Source organism: Colletes gigas, unplaced genomic scaffold (assembly GCF_013123115.1).
Source record: "Colletes gigas isolate AHSC1104 unplaced genomic scaffold, ASM1312311v1 Colletes_gigas_Sc00017, whole genome shotgun sequence".
Classification (NCBI taxonomy): Eukaryota; Metazoa; Arthropoda; class Insecta; order Hymenoptera; family Colletidae; genus Colletes; species Colletes gigas.
Genome location: NW_025106646.1, coordinates 2223119 through 2250977, shown reverse-complemented (window position 1 = coordinate 2250977; position 27859 = coordinate 2223119). Strand labels below are relative to the sequence as shown.

General features: G+C 37.6%; 1 protein-coding gene across 2 annotated transcripts in view; it reads left to right on the top strand.

The window, feature by feature from the left end:
- The window catches only part of LOC122400402 (heterogeneous nuclear ribonucleoprotein L), a 327347-nt gene that overhangs the window by 29970 nt on the left and 269518 nt on the right, over positions 1-27859 (top strand). For both annotated transcript variants that reach the window (XM_043401854.1, XM_043401853.1), the window contains exons 2-3: positions 12864-12907; positions 19140-19209. In XM_043401854.1, the coding sequence (XP_043257789.1) occupies positions 12864-12907; positions 19140-19209 (114 nt within the window). The remainder of the gene's footprint in view (positions 1-12863; positions 12908-19139; positions 19210-27859) is intronic.

Sequence of the window (27859 nt, the reverse complement as noted above, 5' to 3'; positions counted from 1 at the left end):
GTTAGTTTCATTTTTCTGGTCTTTTTAGAGATTTTTTAACAAAAACAGTATACGTTTCTTAATTTCAATATTCTGCATTCATATTTGTTTATGCTTTACGAATGTTCAGAATTTTTATCTAGCGAAAATAATCAAAACTGATTGAATTATACGTCATTGAACAAAGTTCCTACTGGCTGACACGATTCCGATCATTCTGCTTATCTGAAATGAAAAAATCGGAAGAATTCATAATTAGCATGATTGTGATTATGGTCTGAATCAAAATAATAAAAGAAATAATTTTCTTTATTGTTTTTTTTAACTCGCTAAACATGAAAGAAAATCAAGATAATCGATATTCAAAATTCAAAGTGCCACCATTTCGTAAATTTCCACTATTTTCTTTTCACTTTGATTCACACCATAGTCGCAATCATACTAATCAAGAATCCTTTCGATCCTTTCATTTCAGATAAATAGAACGATCGGAATCGTGTCAGCCCATGGGACACTTCTTTTTTACAACCTCGTTCAATAACATATAATTCAGTCAGTTTTCATTATTTTCTCTCGAAAAATTATGATCATTCGTGAAACGTAAACAAATACGGTATGCAAAATGTCGAAATCAAGAAAGTTGTTTCTTCTAAAAAAATCCCTGAATAGACCAAGGAAATGAAACTTTAAGCTGGAATAATCCCTTTTAAGCGTCGTAAAAATTGAACTTTGACGATCAGGACGATAAAAGAAAGAGCGCAATTTCGTCCGGTTATTGCGGCGTAAAGCGAACGGAATAGACGAGTAAACCGGTAGCAGGCGTCTCGCGTTTCCGACAGCCGGAAGTTGCGATCGCGAATCGTTAGGTTGGATCGGAAAAATTTGCGCGGGAAAATTTATTGTTTGCCAGCGAGAGGCGGACGGACGGCGGAGATTTTTTCTTGCGCGGTCGGCGCGATCCATTGAGCGTGAAACCACGTGGTTGGCGCGAGGCCAGCGCCGAGTTATGTTTATAACAACGTTATAGAGATTCTACGTGGGATTCACCGTGTGCCTCGTAACGGCGATAGTATGCGGCTTGTACCACGGATGCCACGTTGGAAATGTTGGATCGTGCCGGCGGGCATTCCGTAACATTCCCTGTTTTCCTCCTTTTTCTTCGCCGGTGAGATTTTGCTTGGCCATCTGCCCGCGACACCGAACTCTTTCTGCATCCACAGTATTTCCTTTATTTATCGCGGATATTTGGAAGCGTGTCTCGTCGGATAGTCGACAGTCAAACGCGTCTGGCCAAGATCAACGTAAACAGGACGAGCCTGACGTTTAATTAAGACTAACGAACGGTCGATCGTCCTAACAGCGACGGACAATTAAACTCGTGACTCCGCACGGTCGAATTTTTCGACAACTTCTGTGACGCAGAATTGGAGAAATCGAGAGTTTGAAAATTAGTTATTATTTCGGGTAGTTCACATTCAAAATCTTTGGAGGTAATTTTTAATAATACAAAAGTATTGATATGATTTTAAAAAAATTTAATCTTGGAACAGTACACTGAGGGGTTCTTCGAGGCTCCAGCGAAATTTTATTTTTACCTGTATATCATTCAATACAATTTTTTCTATTGGATATTGATTTTGGTTGCTGTGGTGTAAGATAACTACAAATAAAAAGATTCTCTAATTTTCTTTGAACATATAAATTTTATACGTTTGAACTACACAGTTGGGAGTATTTCAGTGAACTTTTACAGAATTTTTTATGTATCCAAAGTTGCGTGGAGATGATCGAATAAAAGAATTAGTTTGAAAAATAAACACGTTTTGTTTCTCGAATATTTATAAATTGCAAATATTTACAGTAAAATTAACCATGCTCTCGTTTATGAAGGGTCTCGATTATCCAGAGTCTGATGCTTACTAATTACATATTATGTAAATAGGATGCGAGAAAATGGGCGAAATTAACAGAAATGACCATCTGAAACTAATACAGAGATCCTTGAGACAGATATCATCTTTGTTGAGAATGAGTTCGGGGATGAAAATACAGAAATTAAAAAAGTCATCGTGCTCTTCCATATTTAGAGTAAATTCAAGCAATATTTATCGATCATGAAAAAATTGGAACAAAGAGACAAGTATAAAATTAACAAAATTAGATTTAAACAGATATGTTAAATTTAAAAACTTATTTTTATATAGAAAATATCAGTGCTCTCAAAAATAATTTGATAATACCCAGCGAATGCGAAAACAGTCTATTGATTTTGATATACTAGTCTTCGTGACGAGAGTTGCAGTCATCGTGGAACTCGGCATAAAGAATTTACAATGAGTTAGGGTTGTCATTGCACGACAAAGGGTTATCCAGTTAATCGATCTGCTGCATACAGTACTCTAGATTTAACCATTTCGCTCACGAATCGATACTGAATATATCAACCTCACATCCGGGATTTTCTTCGTCGAAATCAAATACTTCTTCGAGATTTCTCCACGTCAGACAGAATTGAAAACACCAATTTGGTGAATGTTTCTTTTTCCCAACTCTGGCGTGAATGTCTCTTATCAATAGGAAATGCAAACATCAGACATAGTTTGTCAGTTCAGATCTAGGACATTCTACATACGTTCCTCGTATGCCAGTTTGCTCCTTTTGAGCGCGTGTATGTTCATCGTGCACGATCGTTCACTTTTTGGGCACGTATAGGGTAAAGAACGATTGCAGCTTCCGTTCGTCGCGACATCAACGTCCGGAAATCCGTTCTATTCCCAACGGTTAAGTCTCCCGACTCCTGGACTTGATATATTCTTCGGCGAATAATCCGCGGAAGGTGCTTAAAGTTCACTTCGTAGCGACTTCTCTTTAATCCTATTAGACGGTCTTAATGTTTTACCTTCCGACTGCTCGGCACCTCCTTCGAGCCAACTACGATTCCCGATGCGTGAAAATACGCGGAAAGTTGGAAATTATCGAGTCCCATTCGTTATACGACGAGAAGCTCGATCTCTATCGGAGCGTTATCGGTTTTCGTTTGAAAAAATCGACGCGAAAATGCCCCCGCGACTCAGCAGGATATCGCATCGATATTGTGCCCGGTAATAAAAGCCTAATTACAAGTACGATTACGTCGCGGTACCTGAGAAGAGTGTCGCGTCGCGAGCCCTCCGTATGACCGTCAAACAACAAACGAGCCCAACTCAGAAAGAGCCTTGTAAATACCGTCATATAACAAAATTTGTTCTTTCCATACCTGCGCACCAGATGTTTAGCAGTTGTGCGTCAAGCTCGTTACAAACGTTTTTTCCAGCAATTAGGAGTCTAGTTTTATTGCACGCCACGGTCAACCTTCAAAAATACAATAGCACTTTCGCGCGACCACCGACACAGCCAAAAACAGACAATTTTGGTGACACCCACACCACCCCTTCTTGCAGGGGCTGGCCGTTCACGCCTTACAAAATCTTGTAACCAATCAGTGTTTTTCGCATATTAGTAACCGCCCAATTAAGAACTGTATAAAGAGCGACGCTCGCTCAGAAATAAGGAATTCAACAAGAATTTTGCGGAGCATCAACAAACCGACAAGTATTCATTTTTTCGAGTCACCGCATTGCATATCCATCATAAGTTTAAATACAGTCCACTTTCAAACATAAAATATTCGCACAAAGTTAAGTCGGCGTGCGACGTACGGGTTTAACTTTCCGAACAACGTCGGTGGAAAATTCGTACACGACATTTGGTCCTTCGAGCCGGATACCAACGGCAAACACAGAATTGTAGTGCAGTGTGGTGACTACCAAGGAAGATATTCCTTGGACATCATAGACAATTGTCGGTAGTGCAACAGAAGCTCCAACGTTGACACTTACGATCTTAGCCTCTTTGGAGAGGGCAGATAAACAGCAGCACCGTAGGACACTACGTCGCCGGTGAAGGAAGTATCCACAAGCAGCCGCATCGGACACCTCAGCAGAGGAAGCAGCCGTCGGACGGTGGAAAATCCAAGGCCACGCAGCAGCACCGGGCCAACATCAACGCAGCGCAGCATCATCGGCGCATCGCAGCACCATCATCGACGCATCGCAGCATCATCGAGGCATCACAGCATCATCGAGGCAACGCAGCAACATCGAGGCCACGCAGCCTCATCCAGGCATTGCAGCAACGAGCAACAGTTCGAAGTTCAGACGTCGGTAGGGTAAGTCCACGAATCACTATTCCTTTCACATATTTTCCCTTATTGCAAGCAGTCACGAACTCGATTACATTCGTTGTTTAATTATCGCGAGATGGCAAACGTACCTGAGACAGTGCCAATGAAAGCCCTCAGGAGACAAAGAATCACGATTAAGGGACAGCTAACGCGGATAGAGACATACCTCGATGAGGGCGATCAGTTTGACATTCACGAGTTACAAATTCGCAAGGAAAAGATGTTAGAATTGAATAAAAACTTTGAAACCGTGCAGACAAACATAGAATTAGAGGATGACATATCCGATCATGACGCGGAAAGAGAACAATTCGAGCGGAAATATTTTAGAATCACCAGTAGCATAAACCGTCGAATCGAGGGATTACAAACCCCTAACACAGGTATTAACCCAGGTAGATTCACGGACTCGCCGAACACGGTAACAATAAGACAAGAAAGTAGCCTTTTACCTAAAATCGAAATCAAACCATACGACGGTAACCCTATGGAGTGGCATAGTTTCCACGATACGTTTCGAACACTGGTCCATAATAATGAAGACTTACCGGCCGTACAAAAATTCCATCTGTTAAAGAATGCACTTCGCGGAGAAATCGCGTCAGTAATTTCAACATTAAACGCATCCGAAACAAACTACCGAGTAGCTTGGGATTTGTTGCAAAAGCGATGTAACAGACCGAGACAAATAGTGCAAACACACTTAAAAACTTTATTCGAATTGCCCGAAGTAACGCGTGATGCATCCTCAAGCCTCAGGTCATTGGCGGAACAGGCTCAAATGCATGTAAACGCACTCGCTACCCTAGGTCAGCCCATAGCACAATGGGATGCAATGTTAGTTTATCTAGTCGGCAAAAAATTAGATAAGAATACGCGTCGCGGATGGGAACGCACTTTAGAGAATGACGAGATGCCGACATTCGACCAACTAATTAATTTCATAAATAAACAAGCGCGGGGCGATGAAATTGAAGCGGAAGCTTCAAACGCGAGTAGGCGGGTTTTGTATCCAGATCGTCCACTACGAAATAAACCATTTACAAGGGGGTACACTCACGTCGCGACGACGAATACAGACAAATGCGTCATGTGTAGGGATAAGCATGAAATTTATTATTGTAAGCATTTTTTGCAAGCACCAATTCGGGAGAGATTCGAGGTAATTAAACGAAACAAGCTATGTATTAATTGCTTCCGAAACGGTCATTTAGTCGGCACATGCCAAGCTAGCGGATGCAAAAAATGTAATTTGAAACACAATACCTTACTACATTTTAACGACGAACAGCGGGCTAACATAAACCCTCACAATGCGCGAATAGGAAGTCAGGTAACAAGCTCGGGAGTCAATGCAACAAGCTCGGGGGTCAATACGACTACATTAACAGTTACATGCAATTCTGAAACCTTACTCGGAACCGCGCAAATTAAAATATTGGACAGATTCAATAGGGAACATGATTGTCGCGTATTATTAGACGGGGGATCACAAACCCATTTTATAACCACCGAGTTAGCCGACAAATTGCAATTACGCAAACACAGCGTCAATCTAACCTTCTCAGGTATAGGTCAACAGGCGACCAGGGCGCAACACCTTGTAAAAACAGTAGTCAAGGCGCGAAACGGTACATTTTCTACCCCCATTTCATTTATTACTGTACCGTTGATTACCGGGTCACTACCGTCTCGACAAGTCGACAGAACATCGATCGAAATTCCAAAAAACCTCACGTTAGCGGATCCAACATTCCATAAGCCCGGGAAGATAGACGCATTATTAGGTAATACGTTGTTTTTTAACCTATTAAGTAATGGACAAATCAAATTAAATAATAGTAAAATCATCTTACAAAAAACCAGACTAGGTTGGATAGTTACCGGCGAATCAGATCTACAACCATCGTACAAGAACACAGTAAAGTCATTTCATACAACATCAACATTAGACAAGACATTAAACAAATTCTGGGAAGTAGAAGAATTCGCGGATCAGGTATATTTATCAGAAGAAGAAAGGGCTGCGGAAAATTCGTTTGAACAGGGCACCGTACGAGAAGCGGATGGGCGGTATTGCGTAAGATTACCCTTTAACGAACGCAAACAATTGTTAGGAAGTTCACGCGAGGCAGCATTAAAAAGATTTTACGCATTAGAACGGAAATTGCATTCCGATCAAGAATTATTAGCAGGATATCGGGAGTTTTTAAATGAATACGAACAATTAGGACATATGACACAGGTCAACGCGGACGATTCCGCCGAGGGTTTCTACCTGCCGCACCACGCGGTAATAAAAGAGTCTAGCGAGACTACTAAGATACGCGTAGTATTCGACGCCTCAGCGAAAACATCGACAGGCATAGCATTAAACGACACATTATTAAATGGGCCTATCCTACAGGATACCCTGTACAAATTATTACTTAGATTTCGTTCGCATTCCTATGTTTTAACGGCAGATATAGAAAAGATGTTTCGGCAGATTAAAATACATACAGAGGACAGGAAATATCATAAGATATTGTGGCGCGATTCACGAGACAAACCAATCAAAACCTACGAACTGAATACCGTAACATACGGAACCACGTCAGCTCCATTTTTAGCCGTGCGTTGTCTACAACAATTAGCGGTTGACGAACAGGATAATTTTCCCGCCGCGGCAGCAATATTCAGAACAGATTTTTATGTAGATGATTTGCTCACCGGAGCATCTACTCGCGAACAAGCATTAGTAATTCGCGAAGAAACCATAGCGTTAGCAAGGAAAGGCGGGTTTAATTTAAGACAGTGGGCATCAAATGATGAGAGTCTGATCGAAGATCTAGCATTAATTAATCAAGAGCGCACTCTGTCCTTAGACACAGACGAAACTAGGAAGGCGTTAGGTATAGGTTGGAAACCAAGGACGGACGAAATACGCTACAACATAAAACTGACCGACGGCAATCCTCGACCTACGAAACGTACAATACTTTCACAGATCGCACAATTATTCGACCCGTTAGGGCTATTAGGACCAGTTATAGTACGCGCAAAAATTATAATGCAGCTATTGTGGAAGGCTGACCTAGGTTGGGATGAGTCTGTGCCTCAATCTATCCATACCATGTGGTTAGAATTTACGCAAGAGCTACCACTATTAAATAAATTTTCGACGCCGCGAAAAACGATTGTTGATAGCCCAATAGAAATACAGATGCATGGATTCTGTGACGCTAGTGAAGCGGCTTACGGCGCGTGCATTTACTTGAGGTCAATTGATAATCAAGGAAAATGTAAGGTTAGTTTGTTGTGCGCGAAATCAAGGGTTGCGCCAGTAAAAACCTTATCATTGCCGCGTTTAGAATTGTGCGCCGCTAAGTTATTAGCAAATTTAATAAGAGAAACCCTTAACGCGATGACCCACCTCGAAATTAAAAGGATCGTGTTATGGTCGGACTCAACGATAGCATTAACTTGGATTAGAACCTCACCGCATTTGCTAAAAACATTCGTTGCCAATCGGGTAAACGAAATTCAAGAGCAAACAGATATTGAAAATTGGCGTCATATCTCTAGTGTCGAAAATCCGGCAGATTTCATATCCAGGGGACAGACACCTCTGCTTTTTCTAAATAACCTAAGATGGTTAAAGGGGCCGCAGTGGCTTTCACAGGCCGAACGAACTTGGCCATTTATTACACTACCTGCAATAGAAATACCGGAAACTCGTAGCTTCAAGGTTTTAGTAGCAAGAATTAATACAACAGATTTCGTTGGTAGATTCTCAACAATAAATAGGCTCAACAGGGCACTAGCATATATATTACGGTTTTATAATAATTGTAAAAGCAAAAACAGAGTTGCGGGCGAATTGACTAATTTAGAGATTTCTAATGCACATATACATATAGTTAAATTAACACAAGCACAAGAGTTTACGCAGGAATTGAGGGATTTGAAGGAAGGTAGGGAAATAAACAAAAGAAGTAAATTACTTAATTTAACACCATTCCTTGACGAGAAGGGTTTAATTCGAGTCGGCGGCCGATTAAAACACGCAGCAATAAACTATTCATACAAACATCCGATCTTATTACCACGGAACAATCACGTTACAGAATTAATAATCAGGCATGAGCATTTAAAACATTGGCATGCGGGTATACAAGCCACTTTAAACGCCGTCAGACAAAGATATTGGCCAATAGATGGAAAAAATCTTACGCGCAGATTAATTCATAACTGTGTAAATTGCTTTAAAGCCAATCCCAAGCTATCTGAGTATGTTATGGGAAATTTACCGAAAGACCGTGTGACACAAACACGGCCATTCGAAACCACAGGAGTCGATTATTGTGGACCATTGTTTTTAAAGGAACGAAAACACCGAAACGTTAAGAAAACCAAGGGATACGTAGTAGTATTTGTATGTTTTGCCACAAGGGCTACTCATTTAGAATTAGTAACCGATCTAACCACGGAAGCATGTATAGCCGCGATAAAACGATTTTTCGCGAGAAGGGGAAAATCCCGAACTTTATACTCCGATAACGGGAGCAATTTCCTAGGCGCAAATAACGAAATTATTGAAATAACCGCATTCGTAAACTCGAACGATCATAAAGGAAAATTAAAACAATATTTGAGCAATGAAGGTGTCAACTGGTCGTTCTCTCCACCCCGTTCGCCTCATTTCGGGGGTCTATGGGAAGCCGCAGTGAAGGCCTTTAAAAAACATTTCAAGGCTACTCTTGGAGAAGCACTGTTCACATACGAACAATTGAACAGCATTATAATCGAGATCGAGGCAATCCTGAATTCCCGACCATTAACACCCATATCCTCTGATCCTAATGACTATATCGCTCTAACACCCGCACACTTCCTAATTGGTGATTCGTTACAAACCCTACCGGAATATGAATGGACACATGTACAAACGAATAGGCTGTCATTGTGGCAGCACACTCAGAAAATTAAGCAACATTTCTGGAGTAGATGGCATCGAGAGTATTTGCACGAGCTCCATACCCGATGTAAATGGCATACTGGTAACCATAAAAATATCAAGGAAGGGATGCTGGTCCTGGTGCAAGAGGACAATCTACCACCGTTGCAGTGGAAATTAGGTAGAGTCTTGGAGGTGCACCCAGGAGACGACCACATAACACGTGTAGTGACAATAAGGACACCGTTAGGAGTGTATAAACGCAGTGTGAAGAGACTTGCGCCACTACCAATAGACTGCATATAACAAATGTACAGTACATCCTAGTATAACTTAGCCATAAGGATTAGTTTAGATTCAGAACAATTTTGAATCAAAAACACTATGTAATTTTCTAGGATTATAAATACCTCGTAATGTTATAGTATTAAGTATTCAGTTTTGCCTGCAGTGCAATTGTTCGCTGTTTGTCGACTTTTAGATCTTTTGAACATGACCGTTCAAGGGGGCCGGCATGTCGCGTCGCGAGCCCTCCGTATGACCGTCAAACAACAAACGAGCCCAACTCAGAAAGAGCCTTGTAAATACCGTCATATAACAAAATTTGTTCTTTCCATACCTGCGCACCAGATGTTTAGCAGTTGTGCGTCAAGCTCGTTACAAACGTTTTTTCCAGCAATTAGGAGTCTAGTTTTATTGCACGCCACGGTCAACCTTCAAAAATACAATAGCACTTTCGCGCGACCACCGACACAGCCAAAAACAGACAATTTTGGTGACACCCACACCACCCCTTCTTGCAGGGGCTGGCCGTTCACGCCTTACAAAATCTTGTAACCAATCAGTGTTTTTCGCATATTAGTAACCGCCCAATTAAGAACTGTATAAAGAGCGACGCTCGCTCAGAAATAAGGAATTCAACAAGAATTTTGCGGAGCATCAACAAACCGACAAGTATTCATTTTTTCGAGTCACCGCATTGCATATCCATCATAAGTTTAAATACAGTCCACTTTCAAACATAAAATATTCGCACAAAGTTAAGTCGGCGTGCGACGTACGGGTTTAACTTTCCGAACAACGTCGGTGGAAAATTCGTACACGACAAAGAGAACGTTGGAATAGTGATGCATTCGGAATTTCGAACGATCGCATGAAATTTAAATGACTTTTACGAGCGGCTCTTCGATGCAAAAGAGCGGATAATTAATGTTAAACGAGAAATAATTAGTGTTAATATCTAACACGGATTTGTAGCGCAATTAGAACTTTCTATCGTTTCAACCCCCGAACGTTATCGCGACGATTAAATTTAATTTAATTTCGGAGGAATCGTATAGCGTGCACTAGTGCCTCGATTGATTCAAATTTTAGAAATTGCAGCGATTTCGCGTCAATTTGGACATCATTTTTTGGGTATTATTCTAATCTAACCAAACGTAGTTTACTTTATCGTGTATTAAATTCGGTTTTGTTTCGATAATAATTTGTTCGCAAATGTATTTTTTTCAAATGGTTACATTATTGTTAGAGAGTAGGAAATAATCAAGTTAGTAAATTTAATTGGAAAATTCAAATATATATAAGGAAATTGTTATAATTTAAAAATTTAAATCATTCCAAAATTGTTCAAAAAACATTTCCTCGCTGACACATATCGTAGTTATGGAGAATGTGTTTTAAAAAAAGTGTCGACAAAGAATGATAGTTCCTATAGCTAAGGACAACCTTTTTGTATAAGTATGATAGTGAAATTTTGTCCTGGTTTGACTAAATAGCGTTTCCATCAAGTATGCTCGACTAATAGGTCTCGTAAATTACGAAATTAAATTACTTTCATGAGGATATCGGGAACACTGTTTGCGGAATCGTTCATTACATAAAATTTGCATAAATTGAGAAAATATAACGCTCCTTCGATGTTCTGACGCTTTATCAGGAATATAAATCGCGCTCGATTAAAGTGTGATTCATCGTAGTCATTATTTAAAAAAAAAACTTGGTTTACTTGTACGAGTCGTTGTTACTTTACACCTTCGTGAATCAAATGTTGTTCATTGATAATTAACTTTACACGTAGAGTGTTCGATATTCAATTGCATTGTGGAAAATCACTAAACACTATTTAAGATGTTTTATATTCCTCATTTAACAATAATTTTTACGTAAATTAAAATTACAACTTTGATCTTCAAAACATTTATTATTACTCTCAAGAGTAACATCAAGAACGTGTTAATTTGTTAGAAGCATTTTTTAAATATTGTACTACAGGTATAATAATAAAAATAGTAAAACTTTATTAATAGTAGTAAACTTGCGAATGAAAACAACGAAGAATATAGTTAGGAAGATATAAATAGATTCGTATAGGCTCCTTTGTGAAAATAAAAATAAAAAGGAATTTTTGTTTAATATTTAAATATACACACTCATACGAAATATATGACTTGAAAAAGAGGGCGACGAGAATTGTGAATTTGAAATAAAATGTATAGGTATTTGTAAAAGTTCAACAAAATATTTCCCATTCAGTGATAAATACATAGAAATTACATCTTTTATGTGTCATATCTCTCTATTGATTGCTGTAATCGGGTATTACTCACAGAATTGTATACTAGATTTATTATCTATATAGTAATCAGTGTATATTATAGAGTAAAGAATAATAATTATTTATTAATAAATAAATATTTCGTGTATTCGTCAACATTGAAAGAGAATAGCAGTAGATTTAATTTGCCTTGTTAAGATTATTAACAAACAAATCGAATACTCACCCTTGATAAGTCTCATTAACTTTATATGTCATCTAGATGGTTCAAAAGAAATCCCATTTCTTTTCTTTAATTTATAAAAATAATTACGAGTAATCGAAGTAATCTAGCGATTTCATGACCTACAATTATGTGTTTCACCATGTTCGATTTAAATTAGTACGCGTTATTACCAACACTTTAACTGCCACGTTTTCCACTATGGAACTAAAACAATTCTCAAGTTGAATCATTAAAGAAAATAAATTTGAATTTCAGCGAGGTTGCGAAAATAAATACTAAGACAAATTTCAATTTATATAGTTCACAAATGTCTAGAATCAAAGCTCCGGACTCGTAACAAAATTTTATGGTTTTGGTCTGGCAGTCAACGCGTCGAATCGTTGACTGTGCCTCGACTCGTTGATTATCAAAATAAATAAATATCTCCAGAAGTTTGGAACAGGGGGAATTGGCGGGATTGTTTTTGCTGACGAGATTTCGCATACGCTTTAAGGATTTACTTAGGGTCCGACACCTACCCGCCCCTTAAGTGTCCCGCTGCACTATTTCCGTCGCTTTGGGTGCTGTCTTAAAAAGACGCGTGGACGTGTATTAATAGATTGCCCGAGTACGCATCCCTGGTGACATCGCGTACCATCGAAATTCAGCCAAAACTGCAGCATGAATTCCTCTTATGCAACCTTCGACCAATACACGAGAAACGATAGTGCGTGTCGTTGAGCGGAAGGCGATTCCTCTGGCGTATACGCTCTCTTTGGAAACATCATCGCGATTGAGTTTCAGAAATTCATTCGATTTCACTGGTTCGCGTTCGCGCGGAAACTCGAGAAACGTGGAATTTTTACTTTTGTCAAAGTCCCGCTTGTTACTTGGGAAACTTTATTTTCTCGAATCTGTATTTACGGAATATTACTGAAGTACGTGTTCACGTTTGTTTCAGAATCACGAGTATGGCGGGTACGGAGACGAGCCACGACGCAAAAGGTATGTTATACATATATATTTTCTATACTTTCATCTTTGTACGAAAAATAATTGATACTGTCAGGTGTCGACTGTGTCAATTTAAATGACTCGGTGAAGAAAATACGTAGCTTACGTGGTAATGTATAGACTACGGATCTTTATGCAAATTCATATTTTTATTAATAGAATTATTCAAACGGGAGCCTAAATATAATATATAATTCTTATCTTATTTAAACTATTTCTTATATTTTTGCATATTAAGTGCATCCTGTTGTTGTTCAAGAAATAAAATTTCCCATAAATGCATAAATATCCGCTGTCTAGTTATAAATTCTCATTTTTATTATCGATTTATATTTATATATATTTTATAATAAAAATAAACCAGAAAACTCTGTTATTCATTATTTAGTAAAATAAATATTTAGTAAATTATTGTAAATGAGAGTTAGGTGTAGTATTGCAGGGTTTAAATACATATAAAAATATATGCAATTGTTATTTCTACGAAACAAAGAGAAACTGATATACAATGTTCATAATACATATCCACAGATTTGAAAAGTGCTATCTTATATTTTTGATTGGACGTCGAATGTGTATTGTTATCAAGGATTCGACACATGTGGGCGATAAAGCCATTCGAGAAATCCATCGTCTAATTACGTTGTACGGTTCAGAATGCGAGTGTGAATTTTAATGTACTTATAAATACAGTCCCATTTGTTCCCTTCGCGTCTCTTCGGATCTTATAATATCGCGTTGCTTGAACTCATTATCTTGTCCAATAACTCTCTTGGTTGTAGCATTGCGAACGATGTATTGCTTCTTGCCATTTCCCCTGTCGAGATGGATACGTTCCAGATATTCGCAGTTGACAAATTCATAATAATTATGACGGTTTCCCGAATCCGTGAAGTATCTTTCAGAAATAAATCCGTGGTATGAAACTTCACACGTCATCCTTTATCTATCAAAACATCGACATCTTCTCCATAATCAACATAAATATTTATCGAATAATATAGCTTAATGTAGACAAATGAGTATTGTCTTTCATTTTCAAATTTCAATTTGAACAATCATAACAAATTCATACTCGACAGTCGCGATAAAACGTCTGGCTCGAAAATCTTATAGATTAGATTAGATTCAGGACAAAGGCCAATGCGTTTAAAATATTTTATCAAATTATTTTGCTCGTGCAAAGGTAAACAGGTGTGTTAAAAAAGAAAATCTCTATAACTCGAAAACGATCAAACGGGACACGCGTTTGTAGGAATGTTTTGTATTCTTCTCGTGCTTAATTATCCCTGTTCCTACACGCTAAGAGACACCCTGTATATACGGTGAATGAGATTCGAACCTACGACCTCGAGCTCATGAACTCTCGCTTCTGTCGTCCGTGCCAGAGCTATTTCGATAAAAGAATGCGACACAACTTGTTATTCACTCTGCACGTTGCGGCACATATATAACTCTAATTACCTCTATCCTTAAAATTATCGGGTAATGGCAGCTAATATTTCGCGTATAGCAATCTGCCATCTTGCAAAGGTACATTAAAGTCGAAGGCGGGCAATTCTCGTCCTTCCCTCTCCGACTGTATTCCTCTTTGTGTTTCGAATGTTGGAAAGATGCCTTCAGTTTGGCAACAACGATGCCATCGAGCGAGACTCTAGACTAATTAATGTCACGTGATGAAGACCACGCGACGTTATTCGTTGTCATATCGTTCCGTAAGGAGCACGTGTCAAGAGAAGGAGGGTAATAAAGTCAAGAATTCGCATAAAGCCGAAGTGTCGCGTCGACCTTTCCAACAAAGCTCTCTCAGAATATAGAGTTACTTAATTATTGGGTTGATTCATAACGTTCAGGCGGTTTTCAGATTTTTTTTTACAAGTCCCAAGTTACTACAACGTTTCCATTATTTTTAAATGACGGTGCCATGCACCTTCTCGGTTAATTCGTGAGTTCTTTGTTCCACATTGTAAAGCAATGCTGAAATTGTAAGAACCTTCGTAAATGGTACAAATGACTCAGCAACCTTAACTACTTTAAAACTAGGATTAAATTCATGCAAGGAAGTGCTTTTTTTTATTATTAACACGGAACAAAGAACTTGATAAAAAGCTATCAAATGATATTACTCCCACTCGTATTCGTACACTGTATTGGTGATTCGTTCCGCTAGTTTGTATTTGAATAAATTAGAAAGAAAACTTGTCAACGATCGAGCCACGTTGGATACACCGGTTCTCGTGTTATCATTGACGTTAAGCTGCGATGGGCGCGGTCAAGTACAGTACTTTGGGATGGGTGACCGCTTGGAAAAATACTACGTATTGCTGATGTTTGTTTATTGTATATACTTTGTAATTAGAAGTAATACAGTATAATAAACAACATTGGGTAAGAGTAAACGGAAAGAATTCACAAAAAAAATTTCTTCTAATTTATAGCGAATTACCATTATAGTGTACGAATACAAGTTTGGAGTGAACTGTGTATAGTCGAGGACAAATGTCAGTTATATTCAAGGTAAAATGAAAAGCTTGGGAACTTCTGGCCCAATCCAATAGATCGAGAATTAATCGATGTATCGATGGAGATAGAAGTCGAATCGAAAGCGGTGTAGGTTGCACGGAGACGGTTCTCGTCAAAGCGAATGCACTTCCCGAGCGGATTTCGTCGTAACGTGCGCTCGCGACGGGAAAGTTAACGCTCGCAAGTTCATAGAGCGGATATCGTTCGATATCGAATTCCCGCCGCTCTGAATCACACTTAACGCTCAAGTTAACTTCTTATTATTAGACTTGGCCCGAGCCAAGGATGCAGTTCGGATCAGTCTGAAACTCCTTCGGTGACCGGCTGGGACGTTTCAATTAATTTCGACGTATGCGCTGCGTTTCGCTTTGTTATCATCGGCCAATTCCACGGGCCTTGGTTTTAACGCCGGTCTCGGGGCCATTGTAACAACTCTCCCACGCGAGACACCGATATGTACTGTGCAGAGACTACTTGTTGGCTAGAGCTCTCCTATAAACTAGACGCGACAAAGGCAAGGGGAGTACGCTCCGCCTAATTCCCAACAGTAAACCTCGTTTCTAGGTTCTTACCAGTCACTCCCACGTAGCGAATCTTCCGATTAGACACGCTAACGTACAGGGTGTCCCACACAACTGGCGGAAAATTATATCCGTAGAACAGTTTGAAATACAACAAAATATCATAAAACAAAATTAAATGTAATTTTATTTTTACGTATCGATGCGACTAAAAGATGTATCTTTTTAAATGGAACACTACAATTTTTATTAGATCGTTCGATGCAGTTTTGCAATCTCCAATAATTCGAAAGTTGTATTCTTTAATACAATTTTCAACATCAGAGTTATAAGATTTTTATAATTTTTTTAAATTTATTAGCATGTTAAAGTTCGTTTTTATTTTGTGGCTTGTTTTCAATCAAATTTAATTGTTATAAACGAATTTTCTTGAATATATGTTTCTATTACAAACCGTGTAAGATCGTGAATATTTCTGTTCGAAATTAATTTCCAGCGACAAATTTTCAAAAAGTTCTGTCTTCGTTAATGTTTGCAATATTCGCGCGTAACAACGTGGAAAATATCGTTAAGGCTTCGTCGTAGCTTTCGAGGCAAAAAACAACTGAAGAACCACGGAACATTGTCCCAGAGTTTATCTCGGTTGAAAATTGGTCCACGCTTGAATTCGCTTGATTACAAATTGTGGTCAAAGTTGGAGAATAAGGTCCGCGAAACTCCTTAGAAGGATTTGGAAGAACCGCGGAACGCCTTAACGAAAGTTTCTGAAATAACTTTGGAAAAGTAGTCGTTTCAAATGATATCACTTTTTATATCTTTAACCGTGGAAATAAATTTTTGTTAGCGAAAAGTGACGATTTTTCTTATCTGTTCACAATAGCCAAACGCTTGGTGACAAAGTGAAAGAGACGTTTCTAGCTTGTCGTAGACCTTCGAAGGCTGACGAAAATGTCCGATCCAATAAAATTTGTAATTCCATCCAGAGATCAACTTCTCAGCGCAGTACGTGACATTTCATTTTCAGTTCTGGCACGAACAAATAGCGTACACAGTACGTCATTCCAGCGCAAGTGGTAAACTCGTTATTCTTTTAACAACTGCACGTGGCAGAGTCGATTATTTCAGTGACTTTTTCGTATTGTCCATACATTTCCATATATTTTCACATGGAAATATTGACCTAATTACGTTCTGAGCAATAGAATACAGGTCGAATTCTTTCTCTGTAGATACTTAAGATATATACGCTCGAGAAATACATACTTTTTGTTACGTTGGATAAAAATAGAAACAGTTTTTATATTTAAATTTATATATAATCAATTTGGTAAAACTTCTTGTTCTTGCTCGAAAATTTATTTATTTTTACTGAGCATGATCTGCGATATGATAAATATATATTACTTTAAAATTTACTTTTGTAGCAATTGTAAGGTAATAATTGGTACAAATTGAATCTAGAGAATTGTTTTCTTTGAAGAAATCTAAGTCACAGATCAATATTTTTAGGGGTTTGTTGGTCTAACCAAGAATGTTAGAAAAACGTAGTCAACTTGTTAAATGTACGAGGAAACAAGATAGGAGTTGTCTTATACATGGCATTGTAAATTGTAGAACAGATTCGAGATAATCATTTTTTAAATTTCTAAGTCATCGACAAACAGCAAAAACTCGCTCTTAACAACTTTACAAATACTCTTAACAGATGATAAGAATAATAGTAGGCTTAAATGCGATAGAGAACACTTGAGTTGTTGCCATTCAGTCTGAAAACTTGATTCTTGACACTTTTCAAATATCTCTGGATTCAAAGTCGCGAAGTTTAGCAGCAATAAATGTATCGAACGCTTTCTTAAATTCTAAGTATATGTATATTTTATGAATTCGATTACGTCGTTCGAGAACAGTCGAGACGTAAGAAGAAAATAATGATAGATTAATAACCACAGACCGTCCGTGACTAAGACATGTTCCTCGTCACAGATCGTATTCGCGGTTAGAGGTTTTAATTTTGTATTTACGATAATCCTGAATAATTTCAACATTACGTTCAATAACGAGATTCTCGAGTATCCTTACGAAACGGATTTTGGAAACACTTGGAACATTATGGAACTCTTTCAACAATTATTCTTATCTCAATGACGTTATCACTGAACATGGATTCGCAATCCTTTCATATCTAATATAAATTCTAGATTTTCATCATTGATTTAACTAATATTCAAGAGCGTTGGTTAAAAAGAAAGTGGTTGAAAAGCCTTAGGAGACGCGACGACGAAGTTTCGATTCAGAGACGCGTTCTAGGAAGAATCGAAGTTTGATAATTCAGAGTAGGGCACAACAGATTCGCGGGCAGAATTGGTCACTTTGAATTGCAAAAACGAAAGCACCAGGGGGCTTTTCCCTTTCAGCAGGAAAAATGGCAGGCAGTTGAATTTCCAATTGGTCGCAAAGCGAGCCGAGAGAGGAGGGAATACATTGATGCCGGGCATGAAAAATGTATAGGTGGCTATCTATCAATAGGCGCTTCGCTGTTGTATCGCGCTCGCGTCGAATCTCGGCAAAGAAATTACAGTGTACGATTTTTCCTACGTTTCTCTTGGAGTAATCGAATATTCGAGACCGTGGCTCTTTCCCCGTCGGGGCGCGTTCTGATTTAATAAAAAAATTTCGCGAACCGTGCACCCTGGCTGATGCGATTTGACTGCAATTCAACGCTGGCCCCCGGGAAATGCTGAATTTTTTCACCGCGCGTTTCGATGAGAGTCATACGCCGGAGAACGCGATTAACTTTTCCGACGATTAAATTGTTTCGTTAATTCAACGGGTTTGCACGGGAACGCGTTGCAAAGAATTCCAAGCGGTTTCTAACCGAAAAGCAAATGCTCGAAAGCGAGAATAAATTGAAACTTAAAATAAGAATTTCAGTTTGAGACATATTGATTTGTAAAATTACAAGGCACGATAGACCTATGCTCGAATGATTGAAAATAATTCTTATCTATATTTCGTTTCAAATATTTATCAGAAGAGGACACAATTTGTGCTTATGCAGACTAAATGACAAAATGTATTATTTTTTTTTTACACTAACAAGCATGAAAACACGATAAATTTGTAGCTTTATCGAGTATCATTTTATAAAATCTAACAGTATCTCTTTTTTCATTTTTCAGAGAAGACAATAATACACCAAATCACGTTCTCCTCTTCACAATTATCAATCCAGTCTACCCCATCACTGTGGTAAGTGTTCCTTTAGAAATATTTGATAATTAACACGTTGACTGCCAAACCGATTTCTCACAATTTTCTTTTCGAATTTATATTTTTAACTCGATACTTTTATTTTGTTCGATTTCACTGACATTCAAACATCAACAAAATTTATGGTAGCATTTCTCTCGAAGTCGAATCTTTGTGAAGCAAAATCTTGAATCGAGTATGGGCAAGTTAAAATGGAACTGAACGACTTTCATGAAATAAGTATCGATAAATTAATTCAGTGATAGGACAAAAATCGTATGCGAAGATTGTCGACGAACGATTAATATCTTTGATGTATTTGTACAGATGTTGACTGAAATGATCTGGTAATATAGTACAGTGCTTTCTAACAGGTGTACATACACTGTAAAAACATTTTAAATTAATGAAAATTATTTACATCACCGCAGAGAATATTCTCTATATTATAACAAATTGAAACTCTGATCCCTAAAAACATTAAATCAGAATTTTGAATGACTATATCTCACAAAAACTTTAATTTTATTCGTTTTGAAAAACATATATCCGTGTAGAGAATAGTTTATTCTGCTCGTAAAAGTTTGTTTAAATTTATAATACTAATGAATATAAATATTGTGATGTAAAAGTGGTTGGGGAAGCATTAATATAATACCCAAACAAAGTACAGCATCAGTTCTGATAGCTTACAATAATAAAGTGACCGTATAGATAATTCCGTGTATGCTCCGATAATTCTGTTGCTATCGTAAGCGACGAACACGGTTCGATAACGTACATTATCGAAACAGAAAATCGTTGTTCGTTTCTGAAAGCATCGATTTATGGATCTGCGTCGACCCAAACATTTTTCCTTCGATTTAGTACAGCAAATTTGCATACTTCGTAAACGTCTTTGGAAAAGCCCCCGACGCCAGCAGCCTGGCATTAAACGCACCTACGAAACGATCGAACGTCGTATTTCGGTACGGATCGGATGATTCACCGATGCATTTTCGCGAACATAAACGTTTCGACGTTTTCTACGTTCGAACGCGTGCAAAAACGGAACAAAGACCGGAGAAAAATAACGACTCGACTCGAAGCTCCGTCGGGCATCGGTGGAAACCAACGAATGCCTCGCAATTGCATTATCGATATTGGTGGCAGAGGGGGGAGGGAAAAACGCAAACACACGAGCCACGCTAATTCGAACAGAAAGGAAAGAAGCATCGAAACACGAAAGGCGGGACAAAAGTTGTTGGCGCAACGCGAGCACCATACAGGTTTCACAGGCCGTCGCACCGCATTTTATTTCTGTTTTGCGCCAATAATAGATGAGCTCTGTCGCTGTTTCTGTCCCTCGAATGCTCGATGCTTGCGCGATCTGGCATTGTTCGCGGTCTGTCCATTCGCGAGGCCCTCGCATAGCTCTCCGGTCACGATGCTTATATAGCTTTTTCCCTCGTTTTTCGTTTCGTTATCTACGCGACGCACTAATTAAAGAGCCCCTAAAACCGAAGGCTTTCACCGCTCGAGGAATCGCCGTTTTCCTCGATCGCGTCCCCACGACCGTTTTCGTCGAGCATTCGCCTCGTTTCGTCCCCTGGAAGCCACGTTGTTTCGTCTAGCGTTTGCGTTCTCTCTCGTTTTCTTCAAAAATTTTCTCATTTTCCCTTCCTCGTGGCTCGATAAATATCAAGCTGCTATGAGAAAGTTCTGCAAAATGGCAGTATATCATCTTCGAGTAATGATTCGTAAAATGAACCGTGATTCGTAAGTTGAACGTTTCTATGTTATACATCGAAATTGTTTGGTATACATAATTGTGATGTTTTCATGAACACTGGGATGTTTTTTAACTAGTTAGATTAAAAAATAGTAATCTTTCGTCTTATGCCTATGTTATGATGGAAAAATAATATGGAATGATAGAAATTGTTCAGTTTTTGAGGTAAACAGTATTTATTGGGTCGTGCTTATAAATTTGTTCACGAAAATATTAACACTATAACTACCGACAATTATGGTGTATTTATTTGTACCAAAGAAATTGAAACGATAGATCCTTGAGGAAATGTATAATGCAATAGAAATAAAAGTTGATTCATTCTCTTGCAAATTTGCAGATATCCAGTCGAGTAAATTTTGTACAATTTTTATTAGAAATTACGAAATACGTGAAATACTGTTAATTTTAATTTTCTTAATATTCTTCAAGGATTTTGCAATATATAAAATAAGTAGAATTTGGAAGCAATATTTTGACTGGGATGGAACATTCCAATTACCAATAATTCTTGTCTCGTTAAAAATGTCGAATGCGATTCAATGAGAGTCTGAAATGTCTGTCTACCAACCACTGTTTCTACTTGTGCTGAATTCCAAGTCGTACTCTGTTGCGCGCGTGTACAATGAATTTTCAAAGTCGATTTTCTAGAAAACGAAACTCCAAACTTCAAACTTCAAACTTTATTTTTTATTTTAGATTTATTTTTTTTTATTCGTTTACAAAGAATTAAATAATAACATAATCGTATTCTTTTGCTTTTTTTCTGTATAAATTATTCCCTTCTCTACGTAAGTATGTCTCGACGTGGCCTTTAAAATATTTTTTTCTGTTCTAAATTAATTGTATGTCCGCGATCCGTGACACGGTGACAAAGTGCGAATTGGCCCATCGGCCAAAATGGGTTTGACATTCCTGATCTACAGTATAGTCAAGTGCACTGGTACTCGAATATTCGATTTGTTCGAACGAAATGTATTTTTTCGCGTAGATTCGATCCCCCTCTTATCGCCGTTGATTAAAATTCACTTTAAAATTCAGACGCCCCGGATAGCGTCGTCGAAAGAGCAACATTATTAACACAGTTTCGATCCAAATATCCTATCAATATTTGCTCAACGAGCAGCCCCCTATCAAGGAGCCTGATTTCTTGCAGTCAGTTTAATGCGATATGCAAATTATTCCAATAATTTCGCTGGCTTTAGCGGCAGAGCGTGTCAAGAACCGATAAACGTCAGCCGTAACCTGTATCAACCTCCGTAAATCGCGCGTTAAAGGCCCATATACGTTTTAGATTTCTTCCAATTTGTTTTATTTTAACAGCCTTCCATTGTACGAAAGAAAAATTATGTGTATATTTTGATTTAATTACAGTTTTACGACTTGTCTCATGCATATTTGGTAAATTCTCCTAGAATGTGATTTATTAAGATACCAAGTCAGATGCTTTCTTTTTAGCCTTATATCTACCGACAATTCGCATGCTTTTATGGCTAGTTGATTGGAATATGTTACAATCTCTTCTTCCTGTTCAACCACGTATTTGTTTACCTTTTCCATAACTGTTGGAATTTTTTAATCGTTGCGTATCAACGATTGTTCCCAATATTTTCAATCGTAGTGATTCTAATTTCAAAAAGGAATTCCATAGATTTACACACGGGTTTTATAATGGTATTTGTTTTTCACGCTGAGGATTTCCAGCTAGCCAGTACATCTATTTTACAAAATGTAAAATATAAGCGTACAAAAATAAAAATTTCATTAATGGAATGAATCATTCCGGCAACGAAGGGGTAAAAGTTTGGCTCTCTGATCGAAGAAACGTCGCGAATAAATTGCTGTGAGTCCATTCGATGGGGTTATCTATTATTCAAAAGAAATGTTCCCCGCGTCTGCTAAAGTTAACAGAATTTTCTGTTCTCGTAAAATCAGGCCACTAGCCACATTAAATCACACGGCGGACCGTATGTTGTGCATCTCTGGCCTTCTGTCTGCACGAACACGTGCGCGTGCTTCTGGACGAGGCAATTTCTCAGAGACCGCGCAATTAGAACGAATCAGCCAATACATCATCGTATTACTCGGAATTTATCGAAACAGTTGGAATTTGACTGGACGTCGAGCCACGTAGACGTCAGATTAGTGTATCCAAGCGTTATAGCAGAGGTTCTTGACCTTTCTTTTCCACTCTGATGGACTCTAATGGGGTTCGTCGACCCTTTTTTTTTGCAATGTTCCTTGCAATAACCTCGCAGAAATTAGTTAAATCTTGCAAACTTGCAAACGTGAGCTTAGAATGAACATCAAAATTCTTCGAGACTTTCTTAGTTTAAATTCTTGGTTCTAAACAAATTTTTTGTTTTAAGATCCGTGAGTTATCCTTGGTTAAAGGATCGTGATAAGTCATCGAGATAAAGATAATTATTAACACATTTGCATGATTTTTCTAAATAACTAAATAACTTAATTATCAAGATTAGATGTTAGAGAAAATAAATCTAGAATTTTAACGAAGTAAAAATAAATTCTACGACAAATTGTTGCTAGTTTCCAATTATCTAAAATCAAAGTTTCGTTTTCGTGAGCAATTTGAGGGGGCTGGCAGTCAACGTGTTAAAAAAATATTAAAGAATTTCAACTTCGTCTTAAAAAAGTACTCAGCGTTTAAAGGTTTCCAAAGACGTGGTTTTCCCTGTGCAAGACTTAATGTTAAATAAATTGAAAGGTTTATTTTCGTTTAATAATTGTATTATCAAGGCATTGAAAAGATAAATATTTAAAATTTCTATCTGCAAGTTCGAGGACCACTATAGTGTTTTTTTAAACACTATTTTTCTTTATATTGGTCATCGGAGTTTACCAATCGTTGAAGTATATGTTGAGCAAGGATATGTTAAGAACCTAGTTATTACTTTCGTTGTTGCTTTGGAAACTTTTCATGGCTCAGGCGTCGTATGGTGACAAATTTCGAAGACGTTTGCATAAAACAGGCAGACGTCGCCAATTTTTCATCATCGCTCGAAAGAACGATACCATCGATCACGCACTGCCGGTGCACGTGAATCGAATACACACGCACGTACGCGCGAATGTGTACCGACTTCTACGCGTTTGTAACGGTTAGATGCTCAGGGTGTCCTAGAAATAAGTGGTCAAACTTTCGAGATTAATCTACTGACCTCGTGAATTATAAACGCCGGATGGTTACGTATGTATTCGGAAACATCAAACATTTAAATTAGGAACGTATTATCGAACGTTATCTTTAAGCCTGACATAGAAATTTGCGTGTGTGCGAAATTTAAGCGTAGGTGTCTATTCGACTGAATTAAAATGTATTGCAGGGTATTAAATTGAATTTTATCTGAAATTAGTTTCCCAGATCTTTTCAAAAATTTATTGCGACACCGTGAACTATTTGCTGTAGATTCGCTGGTATAGTTAACGTAAAAATGTTATATTACCACACGGATGCGTGAAACGTGTTTCCGCGTAGCAGAACTTCCTAGACTCGTGATCCGCGACGTAGACTCGTAGTGGTTTGTTTCATATATTCGTGCAGTGGAACGATATTTCTGCGCTGACAAGGAAACCACACGACATATTACACACAGATTTTAATGAGGTTTCGTACGCAGATAGAGAACCAACAAATATTTGACTCTTATTCGATTGTTTGCTCGGAACCTCAATTGCTTGCGAGATATCAAGCGTTAAAGATCATAATTCGCTTGCTGGTTTCTCAAATCATTACATCACTATTATAAATTCGTTCGATGTTAATTCTATGTAAACTTTTTTTTGTTAGATTAAATTATATGAAAAGCACACTACTATCGAAATAATAATTTATAGAAAACGTCAGGTATTTTTGAACTTATTAGTTAGTTTGGGTTATTAACCTTTTGGACGCTTACAACGCAAAAATCTGGCATTGCAAATTTTGTAAATTTCTGCTGAGTGTGTTATTATCGTCTATATTACGAGGGTCGATTGATAACTGTGGTCTCCATCTCAGAAAATTATATTTGAGATAAGAGGAATTAATGGAACTGATCTCAAATTAAAATTAATTTATCGTACTTCAAATGTACGTATTTGTTATTTTACATAATCACCAATTTAACGTAGCACATTTTTTTATTCTGTTCGTGAAAAAACATTCTGGTTCACTCTTGATCCAATCGCATATAGTGATCTGAATTTCGATATTCGTTGGAAAATGTTGACCTTTTAATATCGTTTTCAACTTCGGAAACTAGAAGACTGATCATGTTAAATTGTCGTTTAATACAGAGGGTAACTTTCCAAAGGTAGAAATTGTAGTTTAGATTAAATACTCGAGGTACAATCTATACATTTTTCTCAAAACTTTTCTGAAACTTGAGAGTTTGTTTGACTGTTTTTTACAATGTTTTGATCACTTATTTATATGACTTTTTAAAGTGAAATACATAAATAATTTAAAACGGTATGTCAATCTCTAAAATTCAATGAATAATAACGAGACATAATAACTAAATATTGATAATCCCTGTCCAATACTTGAAGCATACGCTTCTGAATTATGCAGAACGGAACGGGATAGGATAGTTCTATACATGGAACGTTGTTCCACAAAGGACGAAACGAATAGCCAATTCATTATTTAATATAGGTTATCAATACTTACATATTGTGTTTTATTATTATTCACTGGATAATGGTGACTCGTACTTTTTTGAATTATTTATAGGGATGATTTATATTATTTATGAATTTATCGGAGAAGATCGCACAAATAGGTGATCGAAACGATCTAATAAACGATCGAAATATTTGTAAAGTTGTTTTACATAACTAAGAAAATTGATAAACTTTTCTTCTCGTATTACATTTTTTAAATTATGTTTCAATGATTATTCTATACAACTAATATAACATACATAAAATAGTCGTCCTTTACTACAATTTCTACATTCTGTTTTTGAATTACAAAAGAAAGTGTTTAGTTAAAATTTCAGTTTAAGAAAAATTCCTTTAACGTTTCACTTTAATAAGCACTTTTCCTTACCATTTGATCGGAGTATTTTTAGAACTTTACAGTTGAAAACGCAAAAAGAAAGGAATCGGTATCTTTCATCCAGAGGCTCGAAGAAATTTCTATTTCTTATAAAATAAGCTTCGTTCGACATCATTTCTGCAATATAATTGTTTCAACTCTGCTTTACACTCGACAAGATCCATGCATAGCTTCGTCAATCCTTTGAATTTTTCCTTCGTATCTCAAAAAGTGTACTTCAAAAAAAGATGCAAAAGAAATGAAATTGATTTCTTTCACCTGCAGCACGAATCAAGCCCTTTGAGGCGAGTTGAATATAGACTTTCTTTGATAATATTTTTACTGTATAATTATTTCAAGGTTACATATTCGTTTCTCCGTTCAAAAATTCTAATTCTGAAACTCTATAACATGAAAAATTCCAGAAGAAGAAATAGATTATTTTTGACACGGGAAAATCTTCTTCGGTCTAATACAAAATAATCATTTTTCTTATACTTAGTTCAAGATTGCATTACACTTGAGAAGGACCAACACTATCTCGTGCTCGAAACTACGCGTTATCGAAAAATTAAATCGACAGTGTTTGCTCGATAAAACTTATCAAGCTTATCTTGTGTACCCTCGCGTCTAGAACGAAGAATTCCGTTTAATAAGCTCCAAAATTTCATCTAGTTCCGTGACACGTCCGTGGGACTATAGATTGCATCGGTTAGGTTGGAAAGCTAGGTTGGTAACTGTACATAGCCATGAATTTTCGCGCGCTTTAATTCCGGCGATAACTCATCCCCGTTAGAGTCAGCGGATTAAGATTAACACCTTCGCCGCCATGCGACTCGTCGTGTTTCTGTTCCGTGGCGTGCTTTTATTTCGAATACCGAACTATATTACACCGCGATGGCTGTTATTTTAGAATAGCGGCGCTCCGTCGAATTTATACGACGGCTGTTCGCCCGTTCGCGCGTCAACCGTACCAACCCAAATGAAAATATTTTAATTGGCCGGCGGGGCTCGATCGTTCGCCCGTCCGACTAAATATGCATTAGTCGAAGATGGTCGCGTTAAAGTGGTAAACACGTGGCCCTCCCGCGTGCTCTAGCCATTTGCAACCCCGGAATTCTATTTAGAGTGTTTAAATCACGAGGATGGAGCGACGCGCGCGTCGATCGTGGATCTCTTCTTTCCTCGACCCGTTATCGTTGCAGTTTTAAAAGTTCGGAACGATAACGTTGCAATTTCCTTCCAACTTTCTACCGTGGAACGCCAAACTAGAAAGTGGACGACGGCGATCCGTTTTCAACTAACTATTATCTGTTCTAGACAAGTTTGATACGATTTATAATTGCATTCGTAAGATTCAAATTTTTATCTAGTGATTCTCGTAAAATAAATGGGGCGAGCATGTTCATTTTTCGATGCAACAGAATCCATCGTTCGAGCATTACTTAAGAGGAATAAATATTTCTTTTTTCTTTTAAGAAATTTATAAATTATAGAATATTGAAACAACTTTATTGTAATTATTTATTTTAATTTGGTCAGAATTTAATGCATCTGATAATGCACATTCATCGTGTAGGTACTATTATATTATTAAATTATTGAATAATTTAGCGTAAATAGCACATTTTTAAGAATATCTTTGTAGAATTAATAAGTTGTGTGCTTTGAATGCCAGTTGGTAATGCAATAGCATCGTGTTTTCCCCAAGTTTGGAGGGATAGAAATGTTCAATTTACGAATCACTAGGGTTAATTTTACAAAACCATGTTGTATACAGGATGTTCAGCCACCCCTGGGAAAGAACTTTAATGGGAGATTCTAGAGGCCAAAAT